The sequence below is a fragment of the Austrofundulus limnaeus genome, unplaced genomic scaffold (genome assembly GCF_001266775.1).
Source record: "Austrofundulus limnaeus strain Quisiro unplaced genomic scaffold, Austrofundulus_limnaeus-1.0 Scaffold21, whole genome shotgun sequence".
Lineage (NCBI taxonomy): Eukaryota > Metazoa > Chordata > Actinopteri > Cyprinodontiformes > Rivulidae > Austrofundulus > Austrofundulus limnaeus.
Window position 1 is genome coordinate 1510506 of NW_013952423.1, and position 19877 is coordinate 1530382.

Genomic DNA, 19877 nt, shown 5'->3' on the forward strand with positions numbered 1-19877 from the left:
TTGAACAGTGCTCCGTGAGATGTTCAAAGCTTGGGAAATCTTTTTATAACCTAAGCCTGCTTTAAACTTCTCCAAAACCATATTCCTAACCTGTCTGGTGTGTTCTTTGGACTTCATGATGCTGTTTGCTCCCCAATACTCTCTTAACCAACATCTGAGGCCGTCACGGAGCAGCTGTATTTGTACTGAGATTAGATTACACACAGGTGGACCCTTTTGAGTCATTAGCAGTCATCAGGCAACTTCTGAATGCAATTGGTTGCACTCAGGGAAAAGGGGGCTGAATACTTTTGCACGTCGCACTTTTCAGTTTTTTATTTGTAAAAAATGTTTTGATTCATGTAAAATTTTGCTTCCACTTCACAATTGTATACCACTTTGTGTTGGTCTTTCACATTAAATTCCAGTGAAATATATTTATGTTTGTGGTTGTAATGTGACAAAATATGGAAAAGTTCAAGGGGTATGAATACTTTTGCAAACCACTGTAGTTTATGATCAATGCTGGCTTTAAAGCAGCTTATTTTAAGACCCTGATGCATCTACAACAACCTGGACAGGTTGTTAAGTCCACCACAGGCCCACCATTCATGCTCATTTTAATTCTTTCTTGTACTTTTTAAGACCGGGTAGGAAGGAACCCTGACATCATCATCTGCAGAGGAAACCACGAAACAGGAGAGAAAAATCCCCAAAAAAGATGACATCTAGAATATAAATTAATGTTGTAGCTACATTTAAAGAAAGCCTTTTAGAGAGATTTAATACCAAGTTACTCACTGTATCCAAAAAAGTTCACGTTTCAGGAATAAACTGATGGATTGTGGGAGAAAACATGGTAACTTTGGAAAAATACAGWACATAGCCTAAAGAAAGACAATGATCCTCTAAAAATTAATCTAATCTAATCTTATTACCTTCAAGGATACCCTTGGTGCATCTCATTTTGCCAACAACAGTATATTCCATTATGGTGTTTTTAACCAGAAACAAACTCTAAGCTTTGAGAGGGATCACTTAATTGTTTCCTTAAAGAGGCTATAAGAAACAAACAATAGGATAAATAGAACATAATGTTGATATAAATTCACTATAAGGTTTAGAAAATGTCAGAAATCACTAGTTATGCTGTAAAATCAGTACATTATTATTCACAATTGTCAGAACACATACCAAACCTTAATAAACAACTCACATTTTATTTAATTCTCCCTCAGATCAGCTCGTTTTGACTCATATCTTCATATCAGTGACTACTGTTTTAGCATCAGACACATATTTTGATTCATGAATTTGCTGTTTGTTTCAGGTTGTTCCCTGAAACTCCTTTTGGGTTAATCAATAAGGCGACGTTGATGAATTTAACATAATTAAAGCAAAAAATGAATAAATATATAATGAAATGCGTGACAGCTTTTCTCTGTTTCTTGGCACAAATTGATCGTCTCTAAAGGAATAGCATCGATTTTCTTGGAAAAACGAGGACTTTCTCTGTATTCCGAGGAGAACAGGAAAACAAGAAGATTGCCATCCYGACAGTGTGTGTGTATATGTCAGATTCAATCGATTAAAAAAAACAAGGCAGTGTGTCCAGTAATAAGGCTGCGTTCTCATAGTTCTCGCTGTAAAATCTGCAACATGTTGATGCCCTGCACTGCAGTCAGCTGAGGGTGAAGGCAAGGATTTATGTTGCCCGTTAGCACCTTCACATGGACGTTTGATGCTACACCTGACACAGAACAACTCCCAGTGGACTCGTGCTAGGTTAGTTGTGCTGAAAGAGAATCACATCTGGATTTGTCTGTCCCTCAGAGGACAAACGTCTATTTTTATATGAAACCCTGAAGGTCTTAAAGGTTTTTTTTAATCTGAATGAACCAGCAAATGTGAAAGTTTTATTTGATTTTACTGGGAAGTGAACTTGTGTGGAGAATTTTTTATTTCCTATCCCTGTGTTCCTTAGTACAATATCTGTACTGTAATTCAGTCCATCCATTTATCCATTATATACCGCTTGGTCCAGAGTGAGGTCTCAGGGGCAGCAGCTTGAGAAGGGAAACCCAGACCTCTTTTTCTCCAGCAAACTCTGCATCTCTGCAGTCTCTTCTGGGAGCACTCCAAGGCGTTCCCAGGCCACAGTCTCTCCAGTGTGTCCAGGGTCTCCTCCCGATCAGACAAGCACCTCTCTATAGGAGACGTCCAGGAGACATCCTTATTGGATGAACCACTTCAACTGGCCTCATTTGATGCTACACGCCTCACCAGCTGGTGGTGGTTGATTTGATTTGATTTATTGATTTAACAGGAAAAGATTACCAAAAATCAAGCCTGACTCAGCATAATTGCTGTTTTACAGCAGGTTCCTGTTCTGCAGCACATAAAACACTCAGAAATATAGCATCACAATCACATCATTATACGCCATAGACACAAAGACAAACAAGCATACCAAATTTCAGGAAGGCAGCATTTGCAAAATAGGACGTCTAAATATGAGCACAACAAAAAGTGTCCAGCAGATGGCAGACAAGATTCTTCTTAAAGGGCTGTAGTTTTGAAATGGACTTTATGTTTTGAGGAATGTCATTCCATGCTTTAGTATAAACATAGAAGAAAGACCTCTGGCCGTAACAGTTTTTAAAAGTTGGTAATATCAGTTGTCCTTTTGTAACAGATCTAGTTGAATGACCACTTCCAGAATTTGATTAGGGCAGCAATGCACAGAGAGTTCCATAATTGGCATCTTGGAAGATCTGAAAATATAAATTAATAACACTATACAAAACATGATTCTGAAAAGTCAAGGCATCAGACAATGAAAGAACTGTACAGTGATGAGTCCAACCAGGGGAAGTTTTTATGAATTTTGTAGGCCCTGTTGTAAAATGGGCTGGTTTCACAAATCCGTACTGGAGAAGYCTTGGAACCGTGCAGAGCCAAGTCGAGCCATGCTGTAGAGGTGCTACTAGAAAAGGGCCATCAGAGAGAGTCCAGTTCTCCTGTGGAGAAAACATTTCGACCACCTGCGGTCACAAGTACATGGCCATTGGTGAGGGTAGGAATGTAGACCAAGGGGTAAACAGAGATCGGTACAGAGTCCACAGAAGCTGCATCGATCAGTCGTAAACAAAACCTCAAGATACTTGAACTCCTCCACTTGAGGTCCAACCTCAACCCCAACTAGGAGAGAGCAATGCACCATTTTCCGACTGAGGGTCATGGACCCAGATTTGTGTTGTTGTTGATCCCAACTGCCTCACAGTTGAAGATCACGGCGCAATGACGCTAACAGGACCACATCATCTGCAAAAAGCAGAGAAATAATCCTGAGGCCACTGAACCGGACTCCCTCCCCACTCTGTCTGCACTGAAAATTTCTGTCCATAAACGTTATCAGCTGTAATTCAGTTTTTTTTTCATTTGTTTTAAAGACATTTGAAGGGAAAGCCAAGCATCTTTGATGAGAACATGGGTAATACTGTATTTACATCATCGCCTTGCAATACCAAGTTCTCTTTTTGGTTTTATTTTAAATCATGTAAACAGCTTTTTTTTAAATAACTTTATACAAACTATATGTAAAGTGGGTCTTTTCTGAGAGAAAAATAAGACTTTCTGTTGGCGCGCCGCCACCTGAAACATGTCTGAACTTGTCACAAACACTTTAAGAAGTTTGTGTTCAAACTCCAAAGTAGTCCTGATTGTGATGGATTTTTCCATCTCTTGACTTTGAGGTTGAGTGGATAGGAAATGGCTTGAACTCGAGATCAATCCGGATCCTTCACACTTTGAAGTTAATGAGCTAAAACATGAAAAGCTCAGGTAATGTGTGTACAGATGCTCCTGGAACCATTCCTTGCAATAATCTGAAGGATTTTTCATGTGGTTAAAACATGAGCTTCTGCAAATCTGCAGAATTCTGGGATGAATGTTAAAACCAGATCTAAAACAACAAAACAAAAACAAGTGTTTGTTAGAGATTTTTCCAACTTTTAAATATCAATTCTGACTAACCCAATGCCAGGAAATGCAGTTTGATTCATTCTTTACCAATAGTTTGCATTTTTTAAGTATTTTAAAATGAAACTATTTTGCATTTCCTGTGAAAATGTAATGTGAATGTTTAATGCTGAAGGATTTGTGCTGAAACTAACCTAAAAATATTTAAAAGAATAGTAGCTGAAATGTCTGAAATTAGAACCAACAGGAAAAACATGTTTAGTGAATTCAGCAGAAAAAAGCTGAAATTATAACAAAAATAAAGTTTGCTGAAAAAAGGCAAAAGATAACAAAAAAGTAGCCAAAAACAAAATGGGTGAAATTATCAGAAAGCAACTGAAAGAAACATTAAAAAGCTGAAATTAGCAGAAAAGTAGAAATTAGCAGAAGAATAAAATAATGAAATAACAGAAAAAGGCTAAGATTTACAAAAAAAAGAAGCTAAAATTAGCACAAATAAGTTTAAAAAAGGCAAAAACCAGAGGAGAAGGTAAGAAGTACAGTAAAGATTTATGAATATTTTGAAGTGATTTAAGGTTGTTGAAGACAGCTCCACTCATTTTTGTTGAGAAAAACATGGTTGAACAAGCTAAATATCTCAGAAAGTATAATTACTGAAAAACTAAAAGTCATAGCAGGAATGTCCTGAATGAACTGAACGTTTTGATTTATAAATTGTTAAAAAGCACAATAATTTTGGAAGGAGTTAMGTGTCAAAAACATACTGAAGAAAAAATTATCTCAATACTCACATTCGCACAATAATAAGCTCAAGAAATTCGGCTTCTCTCACATATTTCTTACATATTTAGAGAATGAAATGACTGCATGAAATCAGAAAGCAGTTTTAAAGAAGATTTGGTCCAGCTGAGTTCGATGTCAGCTGCGATGCGCAGGAAGCAGCCAGCCAGGTGAAAAAAGGTTAGAATATAAGTCAATTTTCCACATAGTCAACAACCTTTATGTTGACATAGCAAAACCGTTTGCAAACAGTTCGTTCAGCAGGAACAGGACAACATCATCATCAGTTTGAAGTCATGCATTCAGCTGTTTTCACTTGGTTTTGAGGAAAATATGCAGTTTTTCAGCTTTTACAAGTGATTCTGTATTTATTCGCAGTCACTAACTTTGTTTTTCTGCTGTCTGATGAAGAAAACATGATGTGGCTAGATATAAAAAATAATAAAAGTTCCAGACAAAATATTTCCTTGGTGCATTGTGAATCCTGACTAACACACCGTGCTTCGTCAGTACCAGACTGTTTATGACCCGCTCAGGATAAGACACGACTCCTGAAGTGGCTTAACTTTAAGCAGTTAGTAATGACTTCTGATTTGTTCTGCTCAGAGTTCATCAGGAAGGACTCAAAAAGATACAAACCAGTGAAATCAATCAATATATCGATAATCTTTACTCAGTTTTTCCACCCTTTCCTTTTGAATCTGATCAATAGTACAGCATACAGCCCAGGATCAGCACACACCAGGGACTACTTTCAAGTAACCCATTAGCTGTCGGGAAACGACTCTTTAGTGATTACACTCATTACTGAGCTGATTTATTATTATTATTTTCTTTCTAAAAAGACACTTTGTGGCTCAGATGGATTAAAGGTTCATCCCACAAAATCCTAAACAGGGATCTGAATGTTGCCTCAAAGCTCCAAACAGGAATGAGGTAATTATCAATTAGCCAGTAAGTTCAGATTCAGGCTGAAAAGAARGCCTACTAATGAGATTAAAAGAGAGTTCGCCTAGCTACCCCAGCAGACGAGACCCCTCCAAAGGGTCAGAGCTCATGAAGTCGTCCAACTCCCCGAGGACTGCTGTTTCTAGATGACGACTGGACCCTCTGGATTGGTTTCACTCCAGATGAAACCAGTAAATGTGGCGCCCACCTATCTTACAGTCTTCATTACTGGCAGCCCTAAATGACTCTTTGTCTCTTAGCCTGCTTCTGAGGCCTTTATTCAGTGTTTCTCCTCTGATTGCAAACACCTGTCCCTCGTTAGTCTCTGCTCCACTGATGAGTCTATTTTTTTAACAGAACAACGTTCACGTTGCTAATAGCTGAGGTTGCTGATTGTGCAATGCTGCTGATCAAATGTGACGCTAAACAATTATAACAAAGAAAAAACAGCATGAAATTTCCTGTAGAGTTATGAGAATATATGGATCAGCAGATAAGTGTGGAGAAATGTGACAAAAAAACCTGGCTGATTCTACAGGGGTCCATACTGTACCTAAGTTCCCCAGTACCTAAGTTATTTTGTTCCTATGTTTCCTGGTTCCTATGTTCCCTGGTTCTTATGTTCCTCAGTTCCTATGCACTTTGGTTCCTACAGTGGTTTGCAAAAGTATTCATACCCCTTGAACTTTTCCATATTTTGTCACATTACAACCACAAACATAAATATATTTCACTGGAATTTAATGTGAAAGACCAACACAAAGTGGTATACAATTGTGAAGTGGAAGCAAAATTTTACATGAATCAAAACATTTTTTACAAATAAAAAACTGAAAAGTGCGATGTGCAAAATTATTCAGCCCCCCTGAGTCAATACTTTGTGGCGCCACCTTTTGCTGCAATTACAGCTGCAAGTCTTTTAGGGTATGTCTCCACCAGCTTTGCACATCTAGTGACTGCAATTCTTGCCCATTCCTCCTTGCAAAACAGCTCAAGCTCAGTCAGATTGGATGGAGAGCGTTTGTGAACAGCAGTTTTGAGATCTTGCCACAAATTCTCAATTGGGTTTAGGTCTGGACTTTGACTGGGCCATTCTAACACATGAATATTCTTTTTTTTAAACCACTCCATTGTAGCTTTGGCTTTATGTTTAGGGTCGTTGTCCTGCTGGAAGGTGAACCTCCGCCCCAGTCTCAAATCTTTTGCTGACTCCAACAGGTTTTCTTCCAAGATTGCCCTGTATTTGGCTCCATCCATCTTCCCATCAACTTTGACCAACTTCCCGGTCCCTGCTGAAGAGAAGCACCCCCAGAGCATGATGCTGCCACCACCATATTTGACAGTGGGGATGGTGTTTTCAGAGTGATGTGCAGTGTTCTTTCTCCGCCACACATAGCGTTTTGCATTGTGGCCAAAAAGTTCAATTTTGGTCTCGTCTGACCAAAGCACCTTCTTCCACATGTTTGCTGTGTCCTCAACATGGCTTCTGGCAAACTGCAAACGGGACTTCTTATGGTTTTCTTTTAACAATGGCTTTCTCCTTGCCACTCTTCCATAAAGACCACATTTGTGTAGTGCACGACTAATTGTTGTTCTATGGACAGTTTCCCCCACCTGAGCTGTGGCTCTCTGMATTTCATCCAGAGTCACCATGGGCCTCTTGGCTGCCTCTCTGATCAGTGATCTCCTTGTTCGGCCTGTAAGTTTAGGTGGACGGCCTTGTCTTGGCAGKTTTACTGTGGTGCCATACTCTTTCCATTTCCGGATGATGGATTGAACAGTGCTCCGTGAGATGTTCAAAGCTTGGGAAATATTTTTATAAGCTAAGCCTGCTTTAAACTTCTCCAAAACCATATTCCTAACCTGTCTGGTGTGTTCTTTGGACTTCATGATGCTGTTTGCTCCCCAATATTCTCTTAACCAACATCTGAGGCCGTCACGGAGCAGCTGTATTTGTACTGAGATTAGATTACACACAGGTGGACCCTTTTGAGTCATTAGCAGTCATCAGGCAACTTCTGAATGCAATTGGTTGCACTCAGGGAAAAGGGGGCTGAATACTTTTGCACGTCGCACTTTTCAGTTTTTTATTTGTAAAAAATGTTTTGATTCATGTAAAATTTTGCTTCCACTTCACAATTGTATACCACTTTGTGTTGGTCTTTCACATTAAATTCCAGTGAAATATATTTATGTTTGTGGTTGTAATGTGACAAAATATGGAAAAGTTCAAGGGGTATGAATACTTTTGCAAACCACTGTATGTCCTTTGGTTCTTATGTTCATTTGTGTTTTATACCCATGTTCCCTGGTATCTATGTTCCCTGGTATCTATGTTCTTTGGTATCTATGTTCCCTTGTAGTCATGATCCCTGGTTCCTATGTTGTTTGATACCCAAGTTCCCTGGTATCTATGTTCTTTGGTATCAAGTTCCCTCAAACATATGATTCCTGGTTCCCATGTTCATTGGTTCCTATGTTGTTTGGTACCCATGTTCACTGGTATCTGTAAAATAATGTGCTTAAAATGGGTCCACATCTATGTTCTCTAGTACCTACGTTACCCTGGTTTTAATGAAAGTCATTAAAATGCTCGGCTACTGCTTCACCCTTTTTAAATCTCTTTACATTATTCAAAATGTCCCATTTGCCTGATATAATCAGGAACCCTAAAAATTAATGGAAATACTTTAATTGTGTTGTTGCTGTTTGCAGTAAATTTAAAACAAAGAAAATTGCTTAAAAAAACTATTGTCAGTCAAATTTTAAGCTGAGCAAAAACAACCTGCAAAGGTTCAGCCTACCCCCCAAAATCAAAAAGTCAGCTTTCTAACCAGCATTTTTTTTTTCTTGCATTAGTGCTGTGAGAAAATGATCAATGAGGAAGTAGCTATGTTTGGCTCAGAGAATGTCCCAACATTAAGACATCTGGTGAATCCAGAAACTGATTCAGCTTTAGTGACAGCCTGGTAAATTGGAGGAGAACACCATCTCTTCTCATCCACTCTATAAAAGGAGTCACCCCATCGCTGAGCTCAGATTTTTAAATCAACAAGACAAGTCGTTTTTCTGTCCACCTGTATCCTGGTGCCAACGTGTTCAATATGACAGGTGACACAATCTGCTGCTTCTAATCCCTCTAAGACGGCAAACCTTTTTGTGCAACACAGTTGAGCTGAAATACAGGTGAATACTTAAATATTTCACAATCTTGAGTTGATGAATTGAATCCCAGCTGTGGACTTTTCTGGGTGGAGTTTGTATGTTTTCTCTGTGAAGATGTTCTACTGCTCCAGTTTTCTCCCACAAACCATAAACAGAAATGTTAAGCTAAATGATAGCTCAAAAGGTCCCGATGTGAGAGTGAGAGAGTGAATGGTTGTTTGTCTCATTCAGTGGTGGGCACAACTAACCGAAACATTAAGTTTTGCTAAACCGCAATTTGCTAACTAAAAATATACCTTCACTAATGCTAAACTGCTAAACATGTTAAAAATAAATTAGCATAAGCTATCTATGATAACTAGCTATATTATACCTTTTTGAAATACGTATAGACTATGCCTAGTCTAGTTTAAATTTACAACTTGTAAGTGGGAAGTTCCCATTTCCCAGTAAAGCTTGGCTTCACCAAATGTAGCTGGCGAAAATGTGGCAAAATGAAGATTTTGCACAGCGAACGTCACCAGCTGGCCGCGGCTAGTTGGTTTTAAATCCTGTGCAGCTCCACCTAGTGGTGGGATGCCATCATTTCATGGGTAAAATGATCAACTTGCATTATAGGAGATGTAGTTTATGGTAAATGCTGGCATTAAAGGTGCATGTGATTATTTTAAGATATTAATGCATTGAAAATTTCTTGGGCCACATAAAATTTTGTGCCGGGCTTCATTTGGCCCACTGGCCTTGACTTTGATAGTTAACTTATTATTCCTTTCTCTCATGTTTTGCATTTAGCAGCAAATTTACTTTATATTTCCACATGGACTTGCATTTCAGAACTCTCAGAAGACATTTTGTAGTGAAAGCAATTAATGAAAAAAATAAAAAGATTACAGCCCATCTTGTTCTCCATCATAGACTAAATTTACTGTGTGAATCCGTAGTTTCTTGTGTCTGTGGGCAGAATGTTTAAAAAACGCTGACYAAACTGAGGACTGACGTTTAACACGAACGAGTCACGTTCTTTTTTTTTGTTTTTTTTTTTGGACTTAGCTCTCATTACAGCGGAGTTTGTCTGGAGCTGATCCCCTCTAATCCACTGCTTTGATGTGACGTGTGCKTGAATCTTCCATCGCATTATGATTACACTCCACAGCCTCCACGCTCTCGCTGATGTCAGGGAAACTCTCCTGATGTATATTTGCCTGACAAGCTGTCAAAGTGTTCATGTGTTGGTTTACTTCCATCCTTCTGAAATTCATTATTTTTAAGATTAAAAAAAAGTCTTGAGTTTTGTTGACTTGGCTGAAAGTATTGAATTTAAAACACAACAAGCTGATTTAGCTCTAGCATAGGCACAACACAAGGGGGACAAAATTCAAAACTTAATCCAAGCCAAGGGCCAATTTCTGTCGAGATTTATTGAAGAAATGTTATATGAAAAATTATTCCAAGTTAAATTTTATGTGGCAATTAAAACAAACATTACCTAATGAATAAATAAAATGATTACATTTACAAACACTCATCATTAGCATTTATTTCTTATGCCTTACTGTAACAACAACTTTTTCATTTATTATATCAGCTACATTTTATCACAAAAATCACTAAAGATCCAATTATTTGACTTTAAAATAAAAAAGAAGTCAGCAAAAGATAATGAAAGTCAACAACCTAATGTTTGAGGAGGATTATTGTTGTTTTTGTTGTTTATTTTATCTTCTTTTCTTAAAAGGGGGCAGATATTATAAGATTTTTTCTTCTTTCTGCTGCCTTTCATTTTATTTTTGATTTGTATTTTTGAATGTAAAATTTGATTGTTTTTAAATGAAATAAAATGAATAAACTTTAAAAAAAAAAAAACAAGACTTTTACATATTTAAAGTATTATGTTTGGGGCCGGATAAAATGTTAACAAGGATTTGGCCAGTTGGCCTTGTGTTTGACACGTGTACCTGAGATCATCAAAAACTATGAAAATTCCTGAACAATAAGTGGTAGAAGTAAAATTTCACAAGTCAAAACTGAAGGAGCTGGAGGTGGGTCTGATGATCCCATTTCTATCCAGGGGGTCCATTTAAGCACAGTCACTCAGTTTACATGTGAGTTTACTGCCCTCTGCTGTTTAAACAGGGGATGTTAGACTGAAACAAACCATCTGTTGTCACCTGCTTTGATCATTCCAGCCTTGTGCAGATATTTGGCCCCCGATGTAGAGACTGAACGTTAGATAAACTGTAGAGAATTAACAAGAGAAACTAAACTCAACGTGTATAATCAGTGTTTTACCAGTGATGTCTGGAAGCAAGCTGAATATCAAACAAACGATGAAGCTCTACACCAGGGATGAGCAACTTAAAAGATGGAAGGGGCCACAGTGTTTTGTTGACATTACCAGAGGGCCACATATTGCTGCACATTTCCCCAAATGTGCTAAAACTAACAATTTAAAAAATATTTGTGTATATACATGTTTATTAAACCAACATACTGTGCAGCAAGTTAAAATAGTTCAAGCTCAAATGCATGTATATCAGTTGTACTCTGGTTTATTAAATATGAACACAAAACATTTGAAGCAAACAAAAATTAAACACTTACTTTAGGAAGCTGAAGTTCAATAGAATAAGAAGCCTTGAGTGTGGACTCCTTCATGGTTCTGGTAAAGAGTTGCTGTTGTTTGTTTTGACTTCAGTAAACTTCTCATATTTAGCTTTGTGCAACATGTTGTATTAAAATCCTTCATGGAAAACAGTGTCTCCAAGCAGACTAAACAAAGGTTAGCTTTGAAATTCTTTTAACAGATAGTCTACCTCCCATTTCACCTGAAACATGATTTTCTGTCCAGTTTTCTTTCTTCTGTTCTCAGCCATGGCTAAAAATCTCTTCCTCGCTTGTTGAGAAGTGTGCAATGTGGTGTCCACGTTGGAGGTGCCATCTAGTGGCAAACTTTGTCATTTCAACCAAGTCAGTGCCACTGAGACACTTGTACATTTTTTTTATTTAAAAAAGGCTAATCTGAGAATTGCTTTGAGCAAAGTTGTGGGCTGCATACGGCCCTCGGGCCACCAATTGTCCATCTCTGTTCTAAACCATGTCAAGTMTGAGGACTCTGAGATCAGACTTATCAGAAACAGGTTTGGTGGTACACAATATGAAGAACTCACAGATCGGTCACCCTTTTCTCAGATATAAATTTATCAAATAATTATGAATATGATGATATTCTTAAATGAGATGATGCGCACAAAAAATGGAAGGGTTAGAGGCTTTTAATCTTGAAATAAAACTGTCAAAAACTCAACAAGTAACTCAGACATAGTTTCATGTACTTTTCACTGACATTTAGTTTTTATTTAGTTTTAAAAGAATACAATCACAGACAAATTAAACATCTTGTTACAACAGCTATAGGTGCACTTTACTGAAGAATACAGAACAGCAAGAATGAAAATATCATGCAGAATGAGGTCTGAAATGTTGTTTTAAAGCAGAATATACAGCAGCAGAAGCTTAAACTCATCTACATTGTTGTGGCTCTTACACCATAAACTACCACTGTGAACAAAACGGCATCATTGTTCTTAGAAAAGTGCAAATCTAAACTCAGCAAAGCAATGAAAACGGCAAGCATGAAGAAACCATCGACTGAAGGAAACAGCTGCTTAATACTGACGAAAAGCTTCGACGTTCACTTTAAAAGGAACAGAAGTGTTTCAACACGACTCTAACACAACCGACGGTGCAAGCGTGGCAGTAAATAAGGTGATATTGTACTTTTATTTTTAGTTAGAGCTCGGCGCGTGATGTTGACGAGTATTAAAAATGAGGTTTGTGTGTTGGAGAGAAGTAATGCTGCCATGTGGGGAAAAAACATCATTCAGCGAGAAAGAAACGAGTTTAGACGACAATCAGAAGCTGCTTTTTCACACAATAAACTGGAACGTGTCGGATTTTTTAACCACTCTTTGGAAAGCGAACACTTTTGTTTTGCAAAAAGCTTAATTTGGCAAAGATTGCAAGAAGATCATGAGGATGGGAAGAAAAATACAAAACATTTTAAAGTAAAAAATAAAGGAATTAACAATCTTTGGTTTGTATTTCATAACAGTTGATGTTATATCAATCAATTCAATACTTGAATTTGTTTCTACTTTCAGAAGTGGATCAAATGGAAATATTCAGCAAAGCAATCATGTCAGATAATTTAGTCATCCTACTTGCGCAACAACTTGAGAATCCATTGAGAAAGCTGGAGTTTGATGTTAAACATTAGCGTCCACGTTAAAATTTGAGTAGCCACCCGTAGGTATACCATTTTTACAAAAATATAAATGTTTTACTGAAAAAAAAAAGAATTGTAAGCATTAAACTAATTAGAAAATGTAAACAAAAAGTAAAACTATTGGGTCTTACAACTTGTCAATTAATTAATTTTTAGCTTAGCATCAGCGCTAAATCTATATTTTTAAGATCATTTGTCAACACTGTAGTCCCACAGCGCCAGTATTTGTTCCTAATAATAAAAAATACTCTAACTTGACATTTATCAGCTATTATTTGATCAACATACCAGCTCTGATACAAATAAATAAACAAATAAATAAAAAATACAGAGGCACGCATGGCGCAAACAAACAAGTTAAAAATATGAAACAAATGTAAATTATTGCTTTGGCTGATTCAACAATGGACACAGTGTCACATTCAATAAATAAACCAGAATCAAACAATCGTGATTAAACATTCCAAAAAAGTGCAAAACACAATACTTTGTCTACAATAACGTGTCATGTAAAAGTAAAATGTCAAGATATTCAGGTTAAGATGAAGATCTTTTGGTTTTTATATTGATTATGAACCTTTTTGGCTTCTTAAACTTAAGTTCATTAGAAACAAACTGCTGCTGAATTTGTGCACATTCAATAATTTGGATAAAAAGGGAAATCTAAGGTGGTTTTGTTGACATAAAAAGTAAAACTTTAAGCTTCAGCAGTTTGATAATACAGTTAGATAGGTTTCAGTCAGTGCCAGGAAACTTTTACAACAGATTAGGAATTTTTATTTTTAGATATCTTGAAGTAGAAACAATTAATATAATAAGTTGTCCATAGTTCATTGAATAATTTCAGTTTTGGAAAAATATCTGACCAGATTGAAAAACTAACACCTAATCAGCATAAGAATCAATTAGCTTAGATTAGAAGCTAAGCTAATAGTTAAGATTCTAATCGATTAAAAATCCACAACATTTTTCCTTGTTATGTAGAGAAAAGTAAAGTTGGGTAATGTTTTAAAATAAGCAACTTGTTCAAAGCTGATGTGGAAAAGGCGTGAGACAATCGTCGTGAATTTTAAAGCAACAATGAGACGTGACGGTGTGATGGAGCCTCGTCGTGCACAGCTACAATCGCGAAGGTCATCTTTGATGCTGGTGGTCTGACGCTGCAGTGAAGGCAGAGGCAGTGTGTGTTCATGTCTTCATGTTGTTCATCAGGTTCATGGTTCACAGGTTTCAGATTCAAGTTTAGGCTTAACTTATGTTCGGGGGTGGGGTGGGGGTGGGTGTTTCTGGCTGTAAAATACTGTGTAAGCTAAAGGCTATAGACGATTAACAAATTAGAAGCAGGTGTGGGAAGTAGGAACTAGTTAAGACAAGCTGAAAGGCAGTGGTGGGCATGATTCTGCTCATCAACTAACAGGGAAACAAATTTTTCATTTAGCGCATTAGCTTTTTCACTAACTCTAAAACCATTAGCGGACTAATTAGTTTCTGCTAAATTAAGTGATGCCAACTTTAAGTCAAGCTAACACCTGTCGTCAGCTCGAAGGAGACGAAGACATGACGCAGACTGACAGTCATCTTAGCAGATTATGGGTTGGCGAAGCTAACTTTTCTGTTAGCTGTGCCCACCTCTGCTGAAAGGAGAGAAATAAAATAAAAACAGAAGTAATAACTTAACATGACAGGATAAACTTAAACCAGGACGAAGTTAGAGCCGAACATAAAACGTGAACTGTTTGAGGTAAATAAAAATAAGTGTTTTTATGTAAATAATTATCTTATGGAGCGTTTGAGTTAGGATGAAGGACAAACGTAATGTTTAGGGGGGAAATGAYAGGGAACTTGTAAACTTGACAGAGTCTGTTTATAATAGTGATATGGAACYCAGTTTTTTCTTTATAGCCTATTAAGTACGCAGTGATACATTTACAACAATTAAATACTTTTTAACCAGTTTTTCCTGTACTATTTGTTCTGTTTTGTTGTCATTATCCTTCTGTTGTCCTAAAGGTTAAACACTTAAAATAATATAAACAAGAGCAACTTTTGTTTTATGTATTTTGACTGATTTTCCTTTAGTTTTATTTTCAAACGGAGAGAAATACGTATCTGGACTATTACTCAAGTCTTAAGACTGGATAATGTGTTCGAGTGTTCGGTGATCTGTTGGCAGTGATGCGACATGACGTTAGCTGGGCAGAGAGTCTCCTCAGGTATGAGCAGCACTTTAAACCATGATTGTGACTTTTGTTTTTTGTTAACTGAGCACCCTTCGGAGACTCTCCGGTGAGGATGATGAAGGACACGGCGAAGGTGTGGCGCTTAGAGGTTGACCATATGGAGGTCGGAGGCAGAGAAGTGGGGACACAGGGCCATGTCCGGGTTCTTCAGCTGCCTCAGGATCCTCCGGTGAAACTTGGAGCGAACCCGGTTGAACTCCATGATGTCGCTGGGATCCTCCTCGATCCAGAAGCGGTGGAACTCCTGCATCAGATAACCTGCCGACACAAAACGCCGGACTCTTACCGCAGCGTCAGAGGCACCTGTTTTTAAAACAATTGCTGTAGCATCTACTCACAGAAGGTCTGCTGGAAGTGCAGCAGGTTGGGTGTTTCAGGGGCCACGTTGTACAGGTGAGTCTTCAGAGCTCCGCCCACCAGCAGAGAGTAAGCCAGGTCTGTGATGTTGATGCCCACGATGGCAAAGGAGTAGCTGGAGGTGAGATAAGAAACAGGAGAAGGGATGGAGGAAACTCTCTTTATTTGTTAGGCTGGTCTTTACAAACAGACAATAATTCAGCTTGAAGGATTTTTGTGATTTTCAACAATGAAGTTGCAGAAAAACAACAACTGTTAAGACCTACGGTTAGGTTTGTCCTATACAGGCTTCTGTAAAAGCATCCCTTAAAAGACATCCCTTGAATTTCAAATTAAATTAGCTGAAATTTAAAATTTGTGAAGCTTTTTTCCCAAAATAGGAAACAATAATCTGGTGTTCTGCAGGGTTATAATAGTTTTTCTCTGATTTTTAAAGCCTTTTCAAAAACAGCTAATCTTTTGTCAACATTGTCTAATCTTCAAACAACATAAACATGATGAAACTAGTTTGAAATGTTTACAGTAGTATTTTTAGACACATTAAACCTTTTTCGCTTTTAAACGTGTTAAAACAAACCTTAAATATAACGATTTATAATCCATACACACACGCTCACGTGAATAAATAGCTTTGTATTTAGGCCAACACTCACARCTCCAGCAGCTTACCTTCTTCTCCTCCTCCTCCTCTTCCTCACACAATAAGACACAAACACACTTACCCGATCGCCTTGTCCAGGTTCTTCTGCTCCCAGTCAGGCCTGTTCCCCTCACTGTGAAAAACACACATGTGAGTCACGAAACTCAGATTTATTCAGCTAGAACCCAAATAATCAATTCCATCTGAATATTTTGAGATGTTTTTCCCAATCAAAAGCCCCCAAAACTGTTTCTTTAATAACTCAGACATATAATTTGAACAAAAAATCATAATCAGTGAAGCTTTAAATGCAAAAAAAACAAACTAAAACCAAGCAATGAAAACAGTTATTGAATGAAAGTGAGTACCTTGGCTTTCTGTGTGAGCTCCTACACTGAGTGAGACGGACAGAAAAAGGAGGGCACGGCACAAAATGGAGGTGGAAGAAGAGAAAAAATAAATAAAATTCATTTGAGGAAATGGTGGCGCTCGCTGTTAGCTTGATGACAAACGATAGAAGCAGAAAAACGGTGAAGCAGTGAATGGCATCGAGATTAAAAAGTGAGGGAGGTTTAGCTGAAAAATGAGTGGTTGTGGAGATTAAACAAGACATAAAAGCTGATTTAAATGGCTCGTTTGGATAGAAGCTGCAACCAAACAACTATTTTACAATATAATCAGCTTTTGAAGAGCACCTAACCTTTTTTTTAAATAAAAAAACATGTTTCCAAGCTGCAAACTGTTAAATATTTATGTCACCAATTTGATAGAAAAACTAGGAAATGGCAAAAGAGACAAAATAAGTTTTATTTATATGAAAAGAACTGCTGGATCTGTGGTTATTTGTCACTTTTACATTTTAAATTATTGCAGTTTGAACTAATGGATTCTTGCAAATCAGATTTGGAGCAAAAGCAGAAACCACCCTATGAACTCATCAATGTTTTTTTTATGTTTTTTTGCAGTAAGTCATTCCCATCTGTTTTCGTRTTTTTGTGCTATTTTAGCCATTGGTTAAGCCTAAATATTCAGTTCACGCAGAAGATGGGTATTATGACTTTGGGTTTTTGCAATTTTTAAGCTTTTCAAAATGCTCAACCTAATTTTTAAATATTTTCCCCACAGAAATACTTCTCTACAGTTAATATAAAACATTATTTTTGCACACTTGCTTTTTTGTTTTCTTATACTGCTTTGTTTTTGCTTCCATTCTAATAGTTGCAGTTWGCTTTTTGCAGCTTTTAGTTTTTTGCTTGCCATTTTATACTTTTACCTTTTTGTTACGATTTGATACAGTTACATTTCAGACATGGTTTTCTTTTTTTTAGCATTTAGTCAGACTTTTACTACATTTAGCTTTTGCCTAGCATTTTGGATCTTTTTTAGCTAGTGTGCTGCTCTTTTAACATACCTTGTTTTACTTTTAGATTATAGCTAGCTTTTTGTATTTTTTAGCTTTTTGCTGGACATTTTATACTTTTATCTCTTTGTTATTCTTTTGATATATTTACATTTCAGCCATCATTTGACGTTTTAGCATTTAGGCCTCCTCTGGCTGCATAGTGTATAGCTGATAGCTAGCATCTTTTAGCATCTTGGCATTTTTTTGCAATGTATTTTTAAACTTTTAGCTAGCTTTTTGCTTTTATTTAGCTAGTATTTTGCTACCTTTATCAAAACCTTTACTACTTTTAGTTAACATTTACTTTTAGCCTTTAAGGAGCCTTTTGCCATTTTTGACTTCTTTTTCTTTTAGCTTTACTAACTATTTCAGTTTCTGCAGCGAATTTATTTCTTCAGTGTTTTGATTACTTTTTTATGGCAGTGTTTGTTGTCAGATGAGCCACTGGTTAAAATTAAATGAGTAGGTTTTAGTTGTGTGATCAAACTCATAAAATCAATAAATCAATAAATATGAGATATTATATAAAAGAAGCTCTGGAGCGTTTCTCTCTCAGTCTTAGGTAAGCGTACTTGTGCTTTGGCTGTAAAGAATCCTGGAGCATCTGCAGAGCTGTAGCCTTGTCATGTTCTGCGAAATACCTGCAGAAAGATGAGAAAAAGGGGAAAATGACACGTTGATTAAGGAAATGTGCACTGACCAACATGTTTCTGATCTGTGGAGGAGCTGCTTTACATCATGTGTTCAAACATGTTACAGTGTTTTCTTTTAGCTTACAGCAGGTTGTGCAGGCCCAACAGGCCCATGCCTCTGAAATCAGTCTTGGGGTCGCTGCCTTGGAAGCCGATTTCACACCACTGTTTGGAGATGCGACTGGCGAGGGGGGTGTCAKGGCGCAGCTCCTTCCACAGCTGTAACACGAACACACAACAGGTTTTAACCCTAAATTAAATAACGATAAAAATTCATTTCAGGTCGTATATGTTTTCATCTGACTCATCCTGCCTTCATCAGCGTATCCTCGTGCTCAGGGTTTTCACAGTCGTACGGTTCCCTGCGGAGCTTCTCCACCTCGGCCAGCAGACTCCTATAACCTACGATCTGCAGCAGGCTGGCCTGCAGGGAGACCCCCAGCCTGCAGAGACACAGGGACAGCAGCTGTCATTGTCAATCTGAAAGACTTCAGCTTTAAACCAGGGTTAGGGTCTCCTACTGTGGGTTGGTGTCCGGATTAATCTTCTTCAAGGCCATGATGTCCTCGATGGTCTTCTCCACCTTATCAGGATGGACGCTGAGGGCGGACTGCAGCATCTGGAGGGGACAGGAAAGACAATAGGCATGAAGAAAAACTGTGACAAAGAAGAAATCCGGTTATATTGTTTAAAATAATGCAAAACTTAAAGACTTATACTTCATATTTGGAGTGCCTCAGGGATGACTCTGAAAGGAAAAGATGACAGAGTGATCAGAAACATAACCCTTATAGACAACCTGGACTCAAACCTGCAGCCTGAGGATTACGTGGCCGGTTGTTGTTTCCACAGAACAAAACAACTTGAGGAAAGCTTAGCTACAGATGACGCTAACCCTTCGCCTGTAATGCTGGCTTCAAATATTTTATTTTAATCAAACTATATTAATAAAAATGATATATTTGAAGAGTCAGGTTGGTCTGGACTCCTTTGGGTCCTACCGATCTTGAGGGTCCTGCGAGCTCCATGCTTGTTGTTGTAGCAGATCCGCTGCAGCTCACAGCGACCCGTAAACTTCCTGACGACAAACTTCAGGCCCCGCCAGAGACATTTACAGTAGAGGAAGACAAAGAACTGGGTCAGAACTCTGAGGAGGAGAGCAAAGATGGCAGACGTTAAGTTTGTCTAAAGCACCGGGGTTCATTTTATTTGTACACTCTGAATAAACCACCTGCTCTTTTTAAAATTGTTAATCTTGTTTAATCTGAGCTGAAGACTGAGAAACACGTCTGCGTCTGAGTCAACAAGAAGACCGTACGTTGGTTCAGTCCAGAAGGATTAAATATGGTTCTGAGCCCAAGGATCAGACCCACATGTTAAACAGCTCAGACCTTCTTCACCTTCAAGC

General features: G+C 37.7%; 1 protein-coding gene and 1 long non-coding RNA gene across 5 annotated transcripts in view; both read right to left on the bottom strand.

Moving 5' to 3' along the window:
- LOC106514625 (uncharacterized) overlaps positions 1-11689 on the bottom strand; it is a 54262-nt gene extending 42573 nt beyond the window's left edge. The window contains exon 1 of the long non-coding RNA XR_001309905.1: positions 11455-11689. This is a non-coding gene — a long non-coding RNA (uncharacterized LOC106514625). The remainder of the gene's footprint in view (positions 1-11454) is intronic.
- Positions 11690-13246: 1557 nt separating this feature from the next.
- Positions 13247-19877, bottom strand: part of elmod1 (ELMO/CED-12 domain containing 1) — an 8182-nt gene continuing 1551 nt past the window's right edge. The window contains exons 3-12 of one of the 4 annotated variants that reach the window (XM_014003989.1): positions 19471-19616; positions 19189-19217; positions 18991-19088; positions 18783-18912; positions 18555-18688; positions 18356-18418; positions 16744-16764; positions 16458-16508; positions 15717-15850; positions 13247-15636 (exon numbers count right to left, since the gene is read on the bottom strand). In XM_014003989.1, the coding sequence (XP_013859443.1) occupies positions 15461-15636; positions 15717-15850; positions 16458-16508; positions 16744-16764; positions 18356-18418; positions 18555-18688; positions 18783-18912; positions 18991-19088; positions 19189-19217; positions 19471-19616 (982 nt within the window). In that variant the 3' untranslated portion in view covers positions 13247-15460. Of the gene's footprint in view, positions 15637-15716; positions 15851-16457; positions 16509-16743; positions 16765-18349; positions 18419-18554; positions 18689-18782; positions 18913-18990; positions 19089-19188; positions 19218-19470; positions 19617-19877 lie in introns of all 4 variants that reach the window. The other 3 variants (XM_014003988.1, XM_014003992.1, XM_014003991.1) reach the window with 3 other exon arrangements.